General features: G+C 39.6%; 1 protein-coding gene across 5 annotated transcripts in view; it reads left to right on the forward strand.

Moving 5' to 3' along the window:
• Window positions 1–21,211, forward strand: part of palm1a (paralemmin 1a) — a 76,038-nt gene that overhangs the window by 25,423 nt on the left and 29,404 nt on the right. For all 5 annotated transcript variants that reach the window (XM_087272375.1, XM_087272376.1, XM_087272373.1 and 2 more), the window contains 2 exon segments: window positions 12,134–12,179; window positions 12,858–12,938. Coding sequence is in view for 3 of the 5 variants with exons in the window: in XM_087272373.1 (XP_087128499.1) it covers window positions 12,134–12,179; window positions 12,858–12,938 (127 nt within the window). In the remaining 2 variants the exon portion in view is untranslated.

Raw genomic sequence — 21,211 nt, forward strand, 5'->3', positions numbered from 1 at the left:
GTTAGCCGTGCTTTCCCGGGCTGCTTCGGCCGTGGGGTTGGAGATGGTTTATCCTCCAGCTCCGCGGCCGGACCGACTAGATGGGTGCTACGTAGAGGACCAGAAGGCGAAGCCTTCGAAGCCTCTCGTCCCCTTCTTCCCGGAAGTGCACAGTAGGCTCACGCAGTCTTGGAGGGCACCTTTCTCTGCCCGTGCTGCGTGTGCCTCCGCCCTCACCGCCCTTGACGGCGGAGCTGCCAGGGGGTATGAGGCGATCCCGTCAGTGGAGCGCGCTATCGCGGTCAATCTTTGTCAATCAAAGTTCGCTTTCTTGACTCGCCCATATCCCAGGCTGGCCTGTTCGGCGACACCGTCGGTGAATTCACCCAGGAATTCAAGGCGGTGAAAGAGCAGTCGGATGCGATGGGCAATGTCATCTATCGGCGTGGCCGTAAGCCCGCTCCGCCCGCCGAGCCATCCACCTCCGCTGTTCCACCCGCCAACGAGTGCTGCCCCGCCCCCGCCTGCGCCTCCGGCCAAGCGGGCGCGGCGTTTACCTCGAAAGCAGGCAGCCCCTCCTGCCCAGGGCGCCGTTAAGTCCGGTAAACGGACCGCGAAGCGTCCCTGAGACAGGCCATCCGGAGAAGAGGAAACTTGCTCTTTCCCCGCTGGAGGGCGGGGCCCCGATAACAACGGTACTTTTCAGTGCCACCAAAACATCAGTAAAAGAGCACTTTTTCCCTTCCCCGGATGTGACTGCATGAGTTCTGCCAGTCCGGGACGCGCTGCCTTCCGGCTCGCAGACTCTACGTGCTTCGCCAGTGGCTCACGAGCGCTGGGGGTACGGTCTCCCTTCCCTCAGCCCTCCAGCCCCCTCTCCGGAGTCAGGGTGCGGAGCCAGAGCGAATCGCTCTCCTCCAGCTCTTCCGCGGGACCCTCGTGCTTCCCGGATCAGCACACCCACTCCGCGCTGCCCCACCGCTGGTACGTCAGTGATTGTAGCGATGACTCCATTAGCGAGGGCTCTGCCTGCCTGGTTAGCGCGGGCCAGCCCCTCGCGGTGGCTCATACGCACAATCAGACTCGGTTACGCGATTCAGTTCGCGAAACGGCCCCCCAAGTTTACGGGCGTGTATTTCTCCAGGGTCAGCCCCCTGTCCGCCCCTGTCTTGCGAGAGGAGATTGCTGCCCTCCTGGCGAAGGGTGCAATTGAGCCGGTTCCTCCAGCCGAGATGGAGAGTGGGTTTTACAGCCCATACTTCATCGTACCCAAAAAGAGCGGTGGGTCACGGCCAATCCTAGATCTGCGCGTTTTGAACCGCTGTCTGCACAGGCTGCTGTTCAGAATGCTCACGCAGAGGCGTTCGTCCTCGGGATTGGTTTGCAGCCATAGACCTGAAGGACGCGTATTTCCATGTCTCCATTCTTCCACGCCACCGCCAATTTCTGCGGTTTGCGTTCGAGGGTCGAGCGTGGCAGTACAAGGTCCTCCCCTTCGGGCTCTCTCTGTCTCCGCGGGTCTTCACCAAACTCGCGGAGGGTGCCCTAGCGCCCCTTCGGCTCGCGGGCATTCGCATACTCAATTATCTCGACGACTGGCTGATTTTAGCCCACTCGCGGGAGCAATTGATTATGCACAGGGACAAGGTGCTTCGGCATCTCCGCCTACTGGGGCTTCAGGTCAACCGAGAAAAGAGCAAACTCGCCCCCGTGCCGAGGATTTCTTTTCTCGGGATGGAGCTGGACTCGATCACCATGGTAGCGCACCTCTCCGAGGAACGCGCTCGCCTGTTGCTGAACTGTCTGAGGGAGCTCGACAGCAAACTAGTGGTCCCACTGAAGTTCTTTCAGAGGCTCCTGGGGCATATGGCATCCGCAGCCGCCGTCACGCCGCTCGGGTTGCTCCATATGAGACCACTTCAGCACTGGCTTCACGATCGGGTCCCCAGACGCGCATGGCACGCGGGCACACACCGGGTCTCGGTTACTGCGCTGTGTCGCCGCGCCCTCAGCCCTTGGAACGACCCCTCGTTCCTACAGGCCGGTGTGCCTCTAGGACAGGCGTCCAGCCATGTTGTTGTTTCAACAGACGCTTCCAACACGGGTTGGGGGGCCGTGTGTCGCGGGCATGCGGCTGCGGGCCTCTGGAAGGGTGCCCAGCTGCATTGGCATATCAATCGCCTAGAGCTGTTGGCAGTGTTCCTCGCTCTCCACCGCTTTTTACCGGTGCTGGAGCGGCAACACGTGCTGGTCAGGACGGACAGTACGGCGGCGGCGGCGTATATCAACCGCATGGGGGGTATGCGCTCTCGCCGCATGTCTCAGCTCGCCCGCCGTCTGCTCCTCTGGAGTCACCCGCGGCTGAAATCGCTGCGCGCCATTCACGTCCCAGGCACGCTCAATCGTGCAGCCGATGCGCTCTCACGACAGCTGTTACGCCCTGGAGAATGGAGACTCCACCCCGAGTCTGTTCAGCTGATATGGGCGCGATTCGGGGAGGCCCAGATCGATCTGTTTGCTTCCCCCGAGAACGCTCACTGCCAGTTGTTTTTTTCCCTGACCGAGGGCTCTCTCGGCACGGATGCACTGGCCCACAGCTGGCCTCGGGGCATGCGCAAGTATGCGTTTCCCCCAGTGAGCCTGCTCGCGCAGTTTCTGTGCAAGGTCAGGGAGGACGAGGAACAGGTTCTGCTAGTTGCGCCCCTTTGGCCCAACCGGACCTGGATATCAGAGCTCTCACTCCTCGCGACGGCCCTCCCCTGGCGGATCCCTTTGAGAGAGGACCTACTCTCTCAGGGACAGGGCACCATCTGGAACCTCCACGTGTGGTCCCTAGACGCGAGGAAGACTTAGGTAACCTACCGACTGCGGTGGTTAATACCATCACTCAGGCTAGAGCCCCCTCCACGAGGCGCGCCTACGCCCTGAAGTGGAGTCTATTCACTGAATGGTGCGTCTCTCGCAGAGAAGACCCCCGAAATTGCCAGATTAGTGTTGTGCTCTCTTTCCTTCAAGAGAAGTTGGACAGCAGGCTGTCGCCCTCCACTCTCAAGGTTTACGTGGCCGCCATCTCCGCTTATCATAGCGCGGTAGCTGGCTGCACCGTGGGAAAGCATAACCTGGTCATCCAGTTCCTTAGGGGTGCTAGGCGAATTAATCCATCTCGCCCCCCTCTCATGCCCTCTTGGGATCTCGCCCTCGTTCTCACGAGTCTGCGATCCCATCCCTTTGAGCCACTCGAATCAGTATCTCTAAGATTTCTGTCCCTGAAGACAGCTCTGCTGGTTGCGTTGGCCTCCATCAAGAGGGTCGGGGACCTGGAGGCATTTTCGGTCAGTGACTCGTGCCTGGAATTCGGGCCGGATTACTCTCACGTCATCCTGAGACCCCGCCCCGGTTATGTGCCCAAGGTTCCTACCACCCCCTTTAGAGATCAGGTAGTGAACCTGCAAGCGCTGCCCCCGGAGGAGGCAGACCCAGCCCTTTCTTTACTTTGTCCAGTTCGCGCTCTGCGCATTTATGTGGACCGTACTCAGAATTTTAGATCATCTGAGCAGCTCTTTGTCTGTTATGGCGGTTGGCAGCAGGGAAGTGCCGTATCAAAACAAAGATTATCCCACTGGATTGTGGATGCCATTTCACTCGCTTATTCGAGTCGAGGTCAGCCGTGTCCCCCGGGAGTTCGTGCACACTCCACTCGGAGCGTTGCATTCTCTTGGGCGCGTGCACGCGGCGCCTCTCTAACAGACATCTGTAGAGCTGCGGGCTGGGCGACACCCAACACATTTGCAAGGTTTTACAATCTGCGAGTGGAGCCGGTTTCCTCAAGGGTATTAGGTAACCCTTTGGTGATTGAGGAGACAACTCGGTAGGGTGTTGAAACACGCTTGCTGCGCCATTCTCCCTAACACGGAGGTACGTGCGCCTTTTCTATCTGTCAGTAAAGTTCCCCGTCAGGTGAGCCCTGCAGATTCCTCCGTGGCCCCCAGCACTGACTCAGCGGAGGAGTCACTTGCTGGCCCACTACGTTGTAGGTCTGCCCGCTGGTCAGCCCGCGTTTTGGGTATAGGTGCCTGCTATGCGTGATCCCCACTAGACGATCCCATATGCTTATTCCGCCACGGTTAAGTCCCCCCCCTGGGCGGACCCGTGTCTTCCCTCTCCGCTAACCACTCTTTTGCTATGCGTACTCCCCCTTTTTAGGGCTAGTCCATATGTAATTCTGCCATCTATCCCCCCCTTGGGTAACGGATGGCCTCCGCAGCGTCCTCCCTATCGGGATTGCACGCTTCCCAACGTACTGTCGTATTTCCTAGAATTATCTAGATGCTCACGACTTCCCAAAAAATATATCTAAATCCGTAAAACTTCTGTTGAAGTAGGATAAATTAGGGCCAGGGACACGTTGGAGGACCGCGCCCCCCATGATGTGGGTGCGTCACGCTTGCTTGACTATCTCCTCATCGGGGGTGTTGGTAAGGTGCAGTCATTATGGCGCTTTCAATGGGCTCCCAATGCGTGGATTTTACAAATCAAATCCACTTATAGTGCTGAAGTTCCCCCCGAAGGGGAACGTTCGAGGTTACTAAAGTAACCCTTCGTTCCCCGAGGAGGGGAACGGAAGCACTATACTCCGTCGCCATAATGACTGTCCCTTAGCTGTTTGAAAGTCTCTTCAGCTTAAAAGGATGGCGTCTGCTGGCTTCAGGTGTGCTTATATGCTGAGATAATTGCAGATGTCGCACACCTGCGCAAGCTTACGCTGCCAATTAATTTCATTCATTGGCCCGTTCAATACTCTCCAGACAAGCGGCTTCTGATCCGAATCCTTCCCAATGCGTGGATTTTACAAATCAAATCCACTTATAGTGCTTCCGTTCCCCTCCTCGGGGAACGAAGGGTTACTTTAGTAACCTCGAACGTTTTTATGGTACATCATCAACAAGGATTCATAATGGAGGCATAAACACTGACTATGTTTACATGGACATCAGCAGTGGTGGAAAGAGTACTGAAAAATCATAATCAAGTAAAAGTACCATTACTTGCCAAAAAATGTAGTGCAAGTAGAGTAAAAGTATCCAGTAAATACTGTTCAAAGTATGAGTAAAAAGTAGCCTTTCAAAAGTACTCAAGAGTAATGAATATTACGCTGTTAAAAGCTGATGCATTTACATGTAATTTGTGGATATGTGTAAACGTAACATTCTGTAGCGCATCTAGTTATTGCCCAGCAGGCACACAACGTCAAAAGACGTTAATAGGTTAGATTTAGGTTGTAATGTCAGGTGACCAAAATTCAACTTTTAGCCAGCGTCTAACGATGTTATTTTGATGTTCAATAATGACGTCAAATGATGTTGATATTTGGTAAATTTTAGGTTGTTGGAAAGTGACTAAAATTCAACGTCGAGCCAACATCTTAAACCAATGTAACTGACGTCAAATACTGATGTTTATTTGTCAGATATGGCAACCAAAGTTCAACGTCTGATATACATCGTAGTGGTAACGTCCACACAACATTAAGCTGTAATGTCATTAGATGTTGATATTTGTTAGGTTTTAAGTTGGACATTGACGTTGGCCTGAGTTCTGATGTCAATTTGATTTTTTTTTCCAAACAAAATGCAATGTCTCCATGACGTTGGTGAACTTCAATCTGACATCATGTTAATGTCTTGTGACTGCTGGGTGTTAAAGGCCATTTCAGTCATCATACAGTCAACATTGTCATTCTCAAAGTCATCTTTTCATCAGTGACATCTAAACAATTGTCTCTGGGTCAATGCGTGTAACGATTTTGGACATCATTTTGGACACTTTTAATGCTTTCAAACAGTTTGCAGCAATTATAAATCGACCATGTCTTGAGGTAGTTCATTATGAGGTGATTTACCTTCTGTGTGCGATTTGATAGGACAGGAAGTAGTGACTGCAGGAGGAAGGAAAGTAATGTAGTAAAAGTAGTGATACAGCACTAAAAATATTAATCATGGAAAAGTGAAACAGCACTAAAAAAAGTACTCAAGGGAAAGTAAAAGTACACGATTTTAAACTACTTAGTAAAGTACAATTCCTGAGGAAAAACTACTCAATTACAGTAATTATAATTATTAATGATAACAATGAACAATATTATTGTATATATAATGATATAATGAACAATAATAATCCTGTTTTACATGTTAAAGAACATAGTTCAATTTATTTATTTATATATTTATTTATTTGTTTGTTTGTTTGTTTATTTACATTATGATTTCAATGTCTAAGTATTAAATTGTTAAAATTACTATAATTAATATTCTTAAGAATAAAATGTTCTTTTTTCTTTGGAAAAGTGCACTGATGATGCTATTATATTGTCATTCTGCCATTATAAAATGAGTGGCATAAAATGGTCTTAAAATGACAATATATCACCCATTGCAGTATATTTTTGTGCAATATATCGTACAACAAATAACAGACATCATGGCAGGTCTAATTAGTGTCATATTGTTCAGATGCTTTTATAGTTATAGGTTCAGTATAATTTCTTGTTGGATAGTAAATCTTTTTATGAATGTAGTAAATTTCATGTGCATTTTGAAACATATTTATTATGCATTGATTAATTGTTTTATATTTTTAGACAGATTTTTTTTTACCATAAGTTCATGCACAGCATATGTAAACAAATATTTTGGCTTATTCTGGCTTATTCTACATTTCTGTATTATTATTGTGCATCAATCATGTCAAATAAACCTGGAAAAATGTTAATAAATTCAATTAATTTTGTCAAAGTATTGCAACCTCTCCTGCTTACTAAGCCCCTACTATATGATTTAGCTGCTTTTTTCTGCTTTTTTAGCAGAATTTTTCTAGTGCTATATTGTTTATATTGAATATATTGTTTTGCTAAAGTATCAGGGGAAGAATCTTAAAATGTGAATTTCACATCTACATCTACTTCTATTACTAAACATTTCTGTTGGTGTGAATAGCCCTTGCCGGGTGGGTACAACTGTTTGTCTGACTGATTTCAGGCATTGGAAATATTCAAGAAAACCTAATTGAATTTGAATAGCATACTACTCTGAGTTGCATTGTTTTTGGAATACTACTTGTCCTGCAAGCAGGGTGTCTGTGGGGTCCTAAAAAGTCTTAAATTCACTGAAATATTGTGTTGTAGATCTTAAATAGTTTTAAACCAGTTTTATTTTTTTAATTTCTATGAACAGCTATTAAACTGCGCTAACATTCATCCAGTCACAAGCACAATGGGGTATATGCACACAGACTTTTAAATTCAGCCAGCCAGCCTCAGCTTTTCCAGTGAACTGTCTTTCCATTATAAAATTGCCACGTTTAAGGTCTGATTTCTTTAAAAATCTGAGATCTTCACTGCATGATAGATAAACGATTTAAAATGGGTCAAAGACCAGACAAGAAGCACTGCATTAAATTCCAAAACAAATTTGACAGTTTATTTTACACCAATATTTTATATAATAATAGAATTTTTGTGCACGCCTGTTGATGCTGACAGCACTAGTGATTACGTGGTCTTTTTTCTCATTTTACACTTGAAAAACGTAATGTATGCTTAAATCTATTCAATTGAATGTATTGTAATTACATTACAACATTGATGCTGCAAAAGGAAACTCGTAAAATTAAAAATAGTCCCATTAAGCTTTCACCGGAAGTTTATCATTGGCTGAAAAACACTAGCTGTGCATTTAGCCCATTAAATAAACAATAACTCGATGTACCAATATGGTGTATTTATCTTCCTCACAATAACATTTGTTTAACAGTACTCAGTGTATTTATAGCTACCTGGTTAGGACTAAAACTAATTTTAGTTTCTAAAACTTGTCAATTTTTTGGTTAAAGTTTTTTTTTTTTTTGGTTAAGGTTTTTGTTAAAAAGCTGTATTTTTCAAAGGCAGTTAAAAATCTTTTCCAACCTTAGCATTTTGCCTTATAAAAAGTCTAAAATTTAATTCACAATTGTCTTTAAAATGTCTTAAAAAGTCTCTTACATATGACTTGTAGAAACTTGCAAAAGTCACATTATATGATTACATTGTATGCTTGATGAAAAATATTGCTGAAAGAAAAAAAAACACATTTTACACAATAATGGTCAAAGTAATTAAATTAAAATTGGCTGAAATGTTGAAAACAGGAATAGAGTTGACATTGACAGGAGCCGTCTATCACTCTAATACAATCCTCTCAAATCAGTCAGAAACTGGACAATTATTTGGTATCACACACTGTAAAAATTGTAATGACAAACAAAATTTTTAAGTTAAACAACGTTTAACTTAATAATTTTCAGTCAGTTTAATTAATGTAAGTTGAAATGACTAGAAAAGATAATTTGATTCAACTATTTTTTTTTACTGTGCAACTTCATTAAATATAATGTTGTTTTTTTTGTTAACATTGGAAATATGACATGTATGGTAAGGGGTTTCTCTTGGTTTCTCTTGGATATTAAGGGTGCTGTTGGTTATTTTGGTGATTGATAAGCTGATTCAAATGGTTGTTAGAATGGTGGTTTTTGTATTTTTTGGGCTGTTGAAAGAGTGTTGGCTGTTAGTTCAGGTTCAGGGTGGTTACTGCAATAAAAGTCTCAATAAAAAGAGCACAATCATTTATGGTTACACATAATGGTTTGCACATAATAATATTAATATAATCGGGCAGCACGGTGGCACAGTGGGTAGCACTATCACCTCACAGCAAGAAATCTCTAGTTGAAGCTCAGTTGGCATTCCTGTTTGGAGTTTGCAAGCTCTCCCTGTGTTTGCGTGGGTTTCCTCTGAGTGCTCCGGTTTGCCCCACAGTCCAAAAACATGTGTTATACAGTAGGTGAATTGAATAAATTAAATTGGTCGTAGTGTATGTGTGTGAATACAAAAGTGTATGGGTGTTTCCCAGTGTTGTTACTGGAAGGGAATCTGCTGCATAAAATATATACTGGGTAAGTTGGCGGTTGATTTCACTGTGGTGACCCCTAATTATTAAAGGGACTTAGCCAAAAATAAAATAAATTAATAAATAATAATATGATGATGATCATAATGATGGTGAAGTTTGTGTGCAGGTTTACTGAGAACTGAGACACTGAGCATGTGATTCTTGTGACAACAAAACAGTGCATATGCTTATTTATTAAAACCTCCTTTGCAATTTAATAATCACACTAAACCATGTCATAATTTCATTTTTGTTTTTTTATTAATCATGCAGCCCTGTGCTTAATACAGCCTAACTGTATCTGATATTCTGCTCTACTGACTTCCTAAACAATGCCGAAAATGAAAACTCCCCAAAGTGGCAAAATGTAATCAAAATCATGTTTGCGAGTAGCTATATGAAATACCAACACAATCTCACGGTAATTCGTTACTTTTTGATTTAGTGGCTAATTGTTATAATTCGTATGACCTAATTTATACAATTTAGTACAATATCACTTAATGATGGTTGGATTTAGGGGTGGGGTTGGGTGCCACACCTCCTTTTTAAAATCATACAATTTTGTACAACTGAACTAAACTGACAAAAGGTAAAAGACTTATAAACAACTATTTCGAGTATTTCCTGGTATTTTCCTGGAAATATAACTATTTTATGATTTTGTCACTAATCTGTATGTTCAATTCATACTAAACTGTATGAATGAAATCGCACAAATTCATAGTAATTAGTCACTAAATCAAAAAGTTACGAATTACTATGAGATATCATTATAAATACTGACAATTGCTAGTTGGTGGGTAACAAAATGATGAATTAATACAATACAGTGTATAAAGAATGACATCCATTTTTTTAAGTGATTTGCTGTTTCTAACATAGGCAAATCAAATTATATTTTTTGAAGATTGGCTGTTCTGGCATCACTGACAACAGTGAATCAAATAATGGGATAAATATGAGCTGATGAGTCCAGAGCAGTGATTGCCCATCTTTTACGTTTCTAATAACTCTAACCTGAAACATGACTGCTTTTTTTTTAACAATCTTTTGTTTATAATTTTTTTTTTATTATTAGCTTGTTTATTCTGCAAAACCCAAGATTGTGGCAACACACCCCTGGAGTCATTCTGCCAATACAAAAACACTGAGATGGTGCAAACGAATGGTTCTCTGCATTTTAGAGACGGATGATCTTGGTGAGAATGGATCTAAGACAGAGTAGCATGAATTTGATATTGCGACTATGATGATGGTCTGTTCCATTCGGTTCCATTTTCAAATGGGAAAAACACGGTAAATATGGTCAGGTCACTTTAAAACTATATAAATATCTGGATTTGCGGAAATGTTTTATAGCTAGTCACGAGCCATTGGCAGGTGTGGCAGTAAGTTGGTTTTAGGCCCTGAATATGAGCTTTCAACATAAGTCAGTGGAATTTTGTCACCTATTTTATTATGAAAAAAGTAGTATTTTCAAACCTATCATTTAATGATGGATTTCAGAGATGTAGATATAAATTTACTATACAGATTCAATAGTTTATATAAAAGAAAGCATATGGCAATTTCTATGGGTTTATGATTTCACCTTTGTAAAATCAGCTTGAAACATTATTTCCTTCCGTAAAGAAGGTTCAGCATCAACATTATTCATGCTTTCAGCTGCTGTGTCACCATTCAGTTCCTCTGACAGACTGTTTGTACAGGTGTTGTGTTTACTCCGGAAGGGGGAGGGGAAAGTGAGTGAGGCGAGTCAGAGTACAGTCTTTACATTTTTCTTTTCCCTATTGGAATCTCACCTCAGCTTTTGTATAGGGGGAGCTGCTACAGCTGTGTCCTTCAGAAGATGGGGCCGACAGCAGGGGTCCATCTCTGAATGAGCCAGGCCCTTCGCAAGTGAACAAGGAAATGTGGGTGTGTTGTCAAGAAATTAGGTAGTGAGTTGAACTAGGATGTTCCTGATGGGAAACTAGATTTCATTTGTCATTAGGGAGAACTTCATGCTGGCATTTGTCTACAGACATTTCTCCCGCATGACCTTCAGAGGATGTGGTGAGCGTCAACACAGTTCTTCGGCCATTTCATGCTGTTCTTGGAATCAGTTGCACAAATAGTACAAGGAATTTTTGGAGTTTCTTTCCAAAGCTGAATTTTTCTTCTCTTGCTCAATCAAAATCAGCATAAATATAATCTTACAAAGCTCATTTTTCAAAATGTTCCCCTCTTGCATTACGAGAAAGCTCCATTTTATCCTGAATCTTGGCAGCCATTATTCTGCAGATTTCAAAGGTCTTTTCCATTTTTTCTAAAATTCCATCTTGACTGTTAATTAATGCTTTAAAGTGAGAGTTCTATGAAAATTAGTGGTGTGTTGTGTGGCTATGCAGGCCCCTAGCCAGAGGGGGTTCGGGTGGTTCGAAAGACTCATCCCCTACTCACAATTTCCAGAATTTGGCCCCTTTTTGAGCTCATTTGTCGCATTAGTATGCCATCATAAACTGTAAAAATAACAAATAGAAGAAGGCTTTAAAACAAATTTAATTATATGTTATAATTTAAATGGACAAATTCTGACTGAGGAATTGGGCTGGTCAGTTTATTTGCCTATAGGCTACAGTTTTAACAGATTTCTATATTTTGTTTTTAATGGTGGATAATAATAAATTAACAAGTATTTTTTTGTATTTCTTTGTTAAAAATGTTGACTTAAAATTTTTATCTCATTACATTATTTATAAAACTGTAACAACATAATAAACATTGTAAAAAAATATACATTTTTGTGAATATAAAATAGTATGGTAAGCACTTTGACAAAAAATAAGGACTTTTTTGTTGCATCAAAAAGTGTGGAATTAATAACACTATCCAGTATCCAGCAAAAAATATTGCTTAAAATGTCACTAAAAAGCAGTATTTGGTTTTCATAATTTAATAGAAAATGAGGCAAATAACTGCTAAAGGTCCACTTTTTGAGAAAAAAAGAAGCTCCCCTTTTAGCTACGGGCCTGCATTTACTGGTGCAAATATAGCAACTATGTCATTTTACACACAGACTTCACCAAAATAGCAAAGAAAAGCCAGATGCCAGAACAGGAAGCAAATCTTCCTTCTGTTTGTGGATATTGTACTACCTGGTAGCCTAATATATATTCTGTCTCTTTCAGGATGTCAGAGTCAGTCTCACAGCAGGAGCGGCTCCAGGCTATTGCAGTAAGTCAGATTCTCACACCAATTGCTCCCCTGGCGGTCTCAATAAACCCACCTACTGAACCCATTTCACAAATCTGAAACTGGGTCAGAGATTTTTACATATGCAGTTTGGAAACAGATGATTTTGAGCTGTGTCTAAAATGGCTTGTGTTGTCTAGTATCCTTGGCTGGAGACATATTATCGTCTGAAAAAACAACTGCAAAAGTGTGATTAAGTGTCATTATTTCAAAATTACAATTTATTTGTAACATGACAACCATGCATATAGACCATTTTGAGAGATGTAAACAGTAATGGTCCTAATGTATTTTCTGTTTTAAGTTTTAAATTTTCATAGCTTCTGAGAGTCAAAAACCCACCTATTGATAAATAATGTTATGAAAGCTGTTATAACATCAAGTTATAATTGCATCACCTCTTGCATCTGTGTGTGTATATGCAATAATATGTCCCATGGGAGTAGTAGTTCAGGTGAGTGTACATGAAAGTGATCTCCAAAAAGGAAACAATGCTGTCACTTAGCAAATAATTAAAAAACACTAGCAAAAATATCACAGCATAATATATGCTATTGTATGGTTGTTTGTGCTCACTTGTGTTTTGTTTAAGTTACATCAGTGGTTTGAGTAGGTATTATCTCAATATTAATGTTAATATCATATGATTTTTATTAACAGGAAAAGAGGAAAAGGCAGACAGAAATTGAGAATAAGAAAAGACAACTAGAGGATGACCGACGGCAGCTTCAGCACCTTAAGGTAAGACAATGACAAGAAAAGGCCCGATCAATGCAGTTTATGTTATCACCTGAAATTATAATGGTAAAATCACAATACTATACCCAATTATCCATTAATAAACAACTAATCAACTAAACTAACAAACAATTAAATATGGTTAAAATCTAATGAAGTATGGCACATTTAAAGAGTTTGAAGCCTCATTATATTTGTATTATATTATAAAATTAAGTAAGATTATTCAAATTAATGAATTATTAAGTTATTAATTATTGATTTTGAGATTACTTGAGAAGAGGAATTTGAGATACTAAGATACTTTACACTGAAAACCCTAATAAGTTAACTGAACTAAATTAATTGAGTAAACTCCTTGCCTCAATTTAATTGAGTAATAGAGTTTCCCAAAACTTGCATATTTAAGTTGATTTAACTTTTCGGTTTTGTAGACTTAATACTTAAATTGTTCAGTTCACCAAACTTAGTTATATATATATAAGTAGCCTTTTACTGAAAAAAAAGACCTTGCACTTAAAAGGTTGCACATATTATAATTTTACAGTCAAGACTACATTTGTGAAAGTTACCTTTTTTTTTTTATTTAAAGGATTAATTATAAGTTGGAGCTCACTACACTTGAAATCTTAAGTCTATACATTTTTATGGTACATAAGTAAAACCCAAATCAAGGTTATAAAATGGCTGTAAAATCTGACTCTTTGTTTATTTAAAAAATAACCTTAGTTTATTATAATATGACATAGTATTTCATCAAATTTTATTAAGTATTTGTGAGTTATTGTCATAAATATGCTTTAATAATTACACACTAACTATTAAATAGCAAATTTATATAGTTTTTTCTTCATATGTCATAATTAATATTTTATCTATCAGGTGTTGTATGACTGTCATATTTACAATTTATGTCCTACATTTATCTTATGACTTATCATAACTATAATTATGCATTTATGTTACATATTAATTTGGTCATAATTCTAAATTAACAATAAATTATGTGAGAAAAGTGCAAAAACACTTTGACTGATATTCTTCCTTTGTACATGTCTTCAGAGAAAGCCCTGGCCATTAATAACAAGCACACATCCACCATTAGAGTTTTCGAGCCAAACCTGCTGAAGATCAGAGATTATAGTTTTAGGATGCACAGATGAACACCGTAGTCTCCAAAGACGACATTTTTCTGAGCCACTTCATTTGGCATATTCAGGTTTTCACAGAGATAAAATTAGTCCTGTTTTAAATCTGCCACTATTCTGACATATAGGCATTTGTAGCTCCACCCACTTTTAAAAAAGAGTGCTGGGAGCACAGTCTCATATGTCATCATTTATATTTTATCTATAAATTAATATATAAATTTATATATAAATTGTTGCTGTATGACTCATAATTTTAATTTTTGCCATATATTTATCTTATGACTTAGTATATAATAATTAAATCTTTTATTATAATTATAATTATACACTTATATTACATATTCATTTGGTCATAATTCTAAATTTATTATGAATTGCATGACAAATGTACATTCAAAGTATTTGTTTTTCAATGTTTATTAATTATTCTAATGGTCTTCAAGCAATTTCAGGTAAAATGTCCCTTTAAGCAAAGACAGTTGGAATATGGTTCCCTGTTATAATTGAGTATTGCATTTTAAGCATGTCTGATGATAGCATCTTTGACAGTGGGCCTTGAAACATCAGTGTTGACCATTGACCAGACCACTGTAATTCGGTGCAGTCTGGGCCAAAAACACCCTGTCAGACACAGGAAGAAGAATCTTCCATGGGGGATGATGAGACATCCTGTTTGTGTAAAGAGGGAAATGTTTCACTTTGCTAAAAATGGTGTATTGTCTCTGTGGCCCTCGGGTCAGGTGTACAAAATCGTGGACTGTTGGTGGTCTGTTTACTGTTCATGATATAAGGGGTTTAAACAAAGTTGTGAGATAACTGTGTGTGAAAATAACCAGCCGCTAATGGTACACATGCATTAATTCTATTTTTTAATAATCACACCTCATAAAAACAGTCTGCAGACACTTATTGTTTAAATTTGATATTCTTCCTTTGTACATGTCATCAGCGAGAGAAAGCCCTGACCATTAGTAACAAGCAGACATCTGCCATTAGGATTTTCGAAGCATACCTGCTGAAGATAATGTCAGCAACTAAGAATTGAGTTTGAGGATGCACAAAAGAGCACCATAGTCTCCATACCTTCTTCTGAACCACTTCATTTGACATTTTCAGTTTTTCATAGAGATAACATTAGTCCTGTTTGAAATCTGCCACTATGCTGACACACAGGGCTTGACATAAGCTTTTTTGATCACCAGCCTCTATGGCTAGTAGATTTCCAACATTACTAGCCACTTGCCATTTTCACTAGCCACAATTTTGTTGGTTGGAAAAAAAATATTTTGTATTAATAAACGTGACTTTGACATGCTAAAACGACTTGATTTAGATGTGTTGTCCACATGCCTGCTCATTTATTTCACTGTTTGTGTGTGTTGTGTGTGAGCTTGCTCTCTGTGCATGAGCAAATGGGTTGTGTCGCATTAAAATGGTTTTTTATTTCACATGACTTTTTTTAGGGCTCAAAATTAAGGATTTACCAAATTTATCTCTGACCACACCAAAAAGAAAATGTATTTCTTAGCCACACATTTTAAATGTGTCAAAAAAAAGCAAATAAATAGCTGTATACATGCACAAAACTCTTTTTTTTTTTTTTTTTTTTTAAATGACATTTAAAAATAACTATTTTCATGTCCAAAATATGCACAGTAATCTGTCCTGGCTAAAGGTCCCAGATCAGAGGTTACTACACATAAATGTGGAGTTAATATCATATTAAAGCAATGTTATTGCAAAGTATTATAATTAAACTATATTAACAAAATAACTGTAAGCAACAGAAAGCAGGTAAAAACATACCACGAATGATAGTGAAAGGATGATCACGTGCGTGAGAATAATTCAAACGAGAGCAGTGACTACTGCTGCTGCTTACAAAGGTTTGCAGCTTACACGAGCATCGCTTTTTGTCCAGTCAATTTCAAAGAGAACCGATCGCTACAGTTGCGCTTCCTCTACGCACAGTTGTTTTTGCGCACGTAAACGGTAGCTTTTTAACAGTCGCGCGCATCACATCACCTGTGCGCGTGAGTAATCATCCTCTCATAAGGTATTCACCTGCTTTTGCTCGCGCGAACACAGTTATTATTGTCCGTCGTGCTGCTTCTCGATTCTTAGATCACATTTGCACGCATATTGGGCCATCCTTATTGTCGAAACCTGCTTTAAGAAAACTACAATGTAAAAATGATTTCCAACTTGCCAAAGTGGATCGTGGGCGCGGCTGTCTTAAGCCTGGTTTATACTTCTGCGTCAAGTGACCGGCGTATTCCACGGCACATGCGACGCGCGTAGCTGTGCATTTATACTTCTACGCGCTGTCTCAGTTGATCTGCATTAACACTTCCGAAACGCTAGTTGGCAGTGAGGTGTAAATGTTCCTCTGTGTCGAGGTTCTTCGCTGCTGTTTTGCTTTTCCTGAACACTTCCTGAATGTACAAGTGGCTTAAACTCGCTCATTTTGAGGCAGGAACTGGCGGACGTGCATCAACTTTAACTATGAGGTAAACAAAAAACTAAACTTTACATCCGGAGCTCCTTCACAGGACTCCACACTTGTAAACAATAGCTCCATCGGGGTCGCACCATTCGCGCAGCTCTGGTCCCGCCCAGACTCGTCATCGCTACTAAGCCGACCAATCACAGAGCTTGCGCTACGCGCCGATTTGAGGTTCACGTCAGCAACGCTGATGGCCATGGCGTAGGGCTATGCGTCAACACTGTAGCATACGTGTGCGTTTGACGCAGAAGTATAAATCAGCCTTTACCCACCAGAGGCTGAAATCTACCCGCATTTGGCGGGTTGGCGGGTGTTAATGTAAAGCCCTGCTGACACATATGCTTTTGTAGCTCCACCCACTTTTAAAAAGAGTGCTTGGAGCACAGTCTAATTTGAATGCAACAGTCACCAAAACAGCACAATTTGGATCAAAACCTAAAAGGGGCCATTTAAAATAGTTATAAAACATTATTTGTGGGGTATTTTAAGTTGAAATTTCACACAGACCCTCTAGCAACATCAGATAATTATTTAAAGTCTTGTAAAAAGGGGAATAATTCATTCATTTTCTTTTCGGCTTAGTCCCTTCATTAATCTGGGGTCGCCACAGCGGAATGAACCGCCAACTTATCCAGTATATGTTTTTACGCAGTGTATGCCTTTCCAGCTGAAACCTATCACTGGGAAACAACCATGCACTCTTATTCACACACATACACTATGGACAGTTTAGCCTAACCAGTTCACCTATACCACTTTTTGGACTTGTGGGGGAAAATGGAGCACCCCTAGGAAACCCATGCGAACACGGGGAATAATTGGTCTCCTTCAATGTCTCCGGATAAGTACCATGCTACCATACGACACTGATACACAAGCCTGATAAATGCTACCTCAGATCATTTTTGTGAACCAACTTTTGTGTTTAGTAGAACTTCACATCTTTATTTTAATCTAGATGTATTTGATGAGTATAGTGGCACAAATGTGTCACTCATAACTCTCAGTTAACACTGAGCTCTTGGCCAAAATCCAATTATAATGATGCTACTGAACACTTAATTGAAATATTGAGTCAACTAGTTTGAGCAGTTTGTTTGCAAAGACATGCTCTATAGGTGAGTTGGATTAACTAAATTGGCCATAGTGTGTGGGTGTGAGTGATTGTTAAATTGTATGGGTGTTTCCCAGTACTGGGCTGCAGCTGAAAGGGCATCCGCTGCGTAAAACATATGCTGGAATATTTGCCGGTTCATTCCGCTGTCGTGACCCCTGATAAATAAGGGACTAAGCTGAAGGAAAATAAATGAAAGAATAATTCTAGATGTGGATAAAGGTTTTTTAGTCCTTTTGCAAAATTATTTTATTTTACTTAAACTGTATAATGCTAATCATACTGGGAACTACTAATTTACTAGAAAAGCTTTACATTGCACTTATATTACTTCTGTCATATTCTGTATGTATACCATGCAGCCTATATTATGCTTTTTTTCTGTATGTGTAAAGTCAGATCAGCTTTGTAAAAAAAAGCAAACACATACATTGTTTTTGTATATCTTCATATTCTGTATACCATTGTTGCTACTGTTCACTCAATCTAATAAAAAATTATATTTATTGGAAAACCTAAACCTAATTCCTTTTTTGAAAATAAAACTCAAATCAAAATAAAGAGAATACTTTTTAAAGCAAAATTACTAACAGCCTTAATTGAAAATTTGTAGCATTTTGTCACTTTGATGCCTCTTTGTTTACTTGCACCAATATATTTGTCCAGGCCATGTGAATAATGTGAAACATTTACTATAAATGCATGATATTAGCAGTAATTGTGTCTTCTGCGCAAAAAAAAAAAAAAATCACCCCGAAAAACATCCCACGAGAAATCTAGAGTGCCTGGTTCTTGGTACTAACTTGGTATGGTGTAAACCATACTTAGGCCTAATCCCAACTCTACCCCTTAGCCCTTGCCCTTACCCCTACCTCTCATTTTACGCGTTCCTGCGAAGGGGTAGGGGTGTCCCAATTCTCTTTAGCTTGAAGGCATAGGGCTAATGTAAAGGGGTAGATTGCCCTTCGAATGAAGATCTTTCAGGACCACACTCAAAACCAAGGGGTAAAAAAATTTCCCAGAATACACCAGCCACAACGGTAGGATGGCTGCACCTGGAAATAAGGAGATGCACAAATGAGTATTTTTGTTATTCTTACAAATCTTTACAACAAACAAGCACATGTTTTACAGTTTTTCTCAATCGCTTTGGTGCATTTCTCACAACAGTAGTGCATTTCTGCACAACAGTTAATGCATTTCTCAAAACAATTAGTACAAACTGCAAAACCTAGTTGATAACCTGCAAAAAGCGTGTCACATGCTCAAAATGGCTAGTTCATTCCACACTGCTAAAATAAAAACCTCTAAATTTCGTGATCTATAATCTCTATTAATAACTTCTGTACAGCAGTCCCACAACATTTTTACACTCAAAGACGCTCAACTACCCTGTCAGAAAAATCTAGTTGTTATGAATGAGCTTTTTACAGTGTCTGCTATAATGTTACAGTTTTTCTCAGTCGCTTTAGTGCATTTTCCCCAACACTATTTACATTTGATCAACAGTTAATGCATTTCTCAAAACAATTAGGACAAACTGCAAAACCTAGTTGATAACCTGCAAAAGTGTGTCACTTGCTCAAAATGTATAGCTCATTCCTCAAAAGCAAGTATTCATGTCAATAAAAGAGTCAGTGTCATCAAGATGAAAAGTCCTGACACCATTGTTTATGAACAAGATAGTCTAATAGCTTTGTCATGTTTTCATGATGACAGTTTACTCTGTACATTTTTTACAGTGCAAAAAAGTGTATTTTGGTGACACTTCCTGAAAATGCTCAAGATAGCACTATATACTATTTGCACAGCCATTTGAAAACTCCAGTAAAGTTAGACATCACTGCATTTAGTGAGGTATCTGAGTACAAGACATTGAATATGTATGATTCACAGTTTTACTGCATATGCTCTTTGCAATTTTTATTTATTCACAGCATTGTACAAATGAAGAAATACCCCCTTATTTACAACAAACAGAAACTTCCTTTGGGTAGAGCTGTGCACAATTGTAAACAATATTGCAGTACATATTGGAACTGAACCTACAACATACACAGGTCTGTAAATCATTCAGGAAATTTTTCATTTTAGAAGATATTTTCAGGAAAAAAAAAATGTAAAAACATTTTATAAAACTTGCTTGACAGATTTTGACAACTAGTCCAACATTTTTGTATGTAATGACTTACAGTTTTTCTCAGTGGCTTTGGTGCATTTCTCACAACACTATTTACATTTGCACAACAGTTAATGCATTTCTCAAAATAATTAGTCATTTGTGCACATCATAGTAGCAGTTTCTTATTCCTTCCAACACATTGCAGATGCTTTTGGACATGCATCAATTGCTTTCATACAACTCTTTGCTATTCATAACTTTATCATTTGCTTATGTCATGTCAGTAAAAATTAACTAAACTTGTGAATGCTGAATAGTCATTTCATATAAAACTAATAGACCTCATTTCATTAATTGAGTTATTACATACAAAAATGTTGAACTAGTTGTCAAAATCTGTCTAGCAAATTTTTATAAAAAAAAAAATCTTTATTTTCCTGAAAATGTCAAAAAAAATTGAATAATTTCATGATTGATTTATAGAAATATGTATTGTAGGTTCAGTTCCAATATGTTCTGCAATATGGTTTACAGTTGTGCACAGCTCTACCCAAAGGAAGTTTGTTTGTTGTAAATAAGGGTGTATGTATTCTTTTGCACAATGCTGTGAATAAATTACAATTGCAAAGAGCAACTGCAGTAAAATGTGACACATACATATTCAGTGTGTTGTAGATTCCCCACTAAATGCAGTGATGTCTAACTTTACTGTAGTTTTCAAATGGCTGTGCAAATAGTATGCAGTGCTGTCTTGAGCATTTTCAGGAAGTGTCAACAAAATCTGACTTTTTTTGCATTGAAAAAATGTACAGAGTAAACCGTCATCATGATAACATGACAAAGGCATTTGACTATCTTGTTCATGAACAATGGTGCCAGGACTTTTCATTTTGATGATACTGGCACTTTGATTGACATCAATACTTGCTTTTGAGGAATGAACTCTCCGTTTTGAGCATGTGATGCGTTTTTGCAGGTTATCAGCTAGGTTTTGCAGTTTGTATTAATTGTTTTGAGAAATGCATTAAATGTTGTGCAGAAATGCACTAGTGTTGTGAGAAACGCACAAAAGCGACCGAGAAAAACTGTAAGTAATGAAATGAGGACTATTAGTTTCATATGTTCTGACTATTTAGCATTCACAAGTTAGTTTAATTTGACTAACATAACGTAAGCAAATGATAATGTTATAAAACAGCAGAGAGTTGTATTGAGAAACTGCTACTATGATGTGCACAAATGACTAATTGTTTTAAGCAATGCATTAACTGTTGTGCAAATGTAAATATTAAATAGTGAAAATATTGAAAAACTGTAATGTTGTTTTTAGTGTGTTTACATAAATGAACATGGCCACTGTGTAAATGTGTAGTATAGTTACAA

This window comes from Danio rerio, chromosome 11 (assembly GCF_052040795.2).
Source record: "Danio rerio strain M-AB ecotype USA chromosome 11, GRCz13ab, whole genome shotgun sequence".
NCBI classification, from domain to species: domain Eukaryota; kingdom Metazoa; phylum Chordata; class Actinopteri; order Cypriniformes; family Danionidae; genus Danio; species Danio rerio.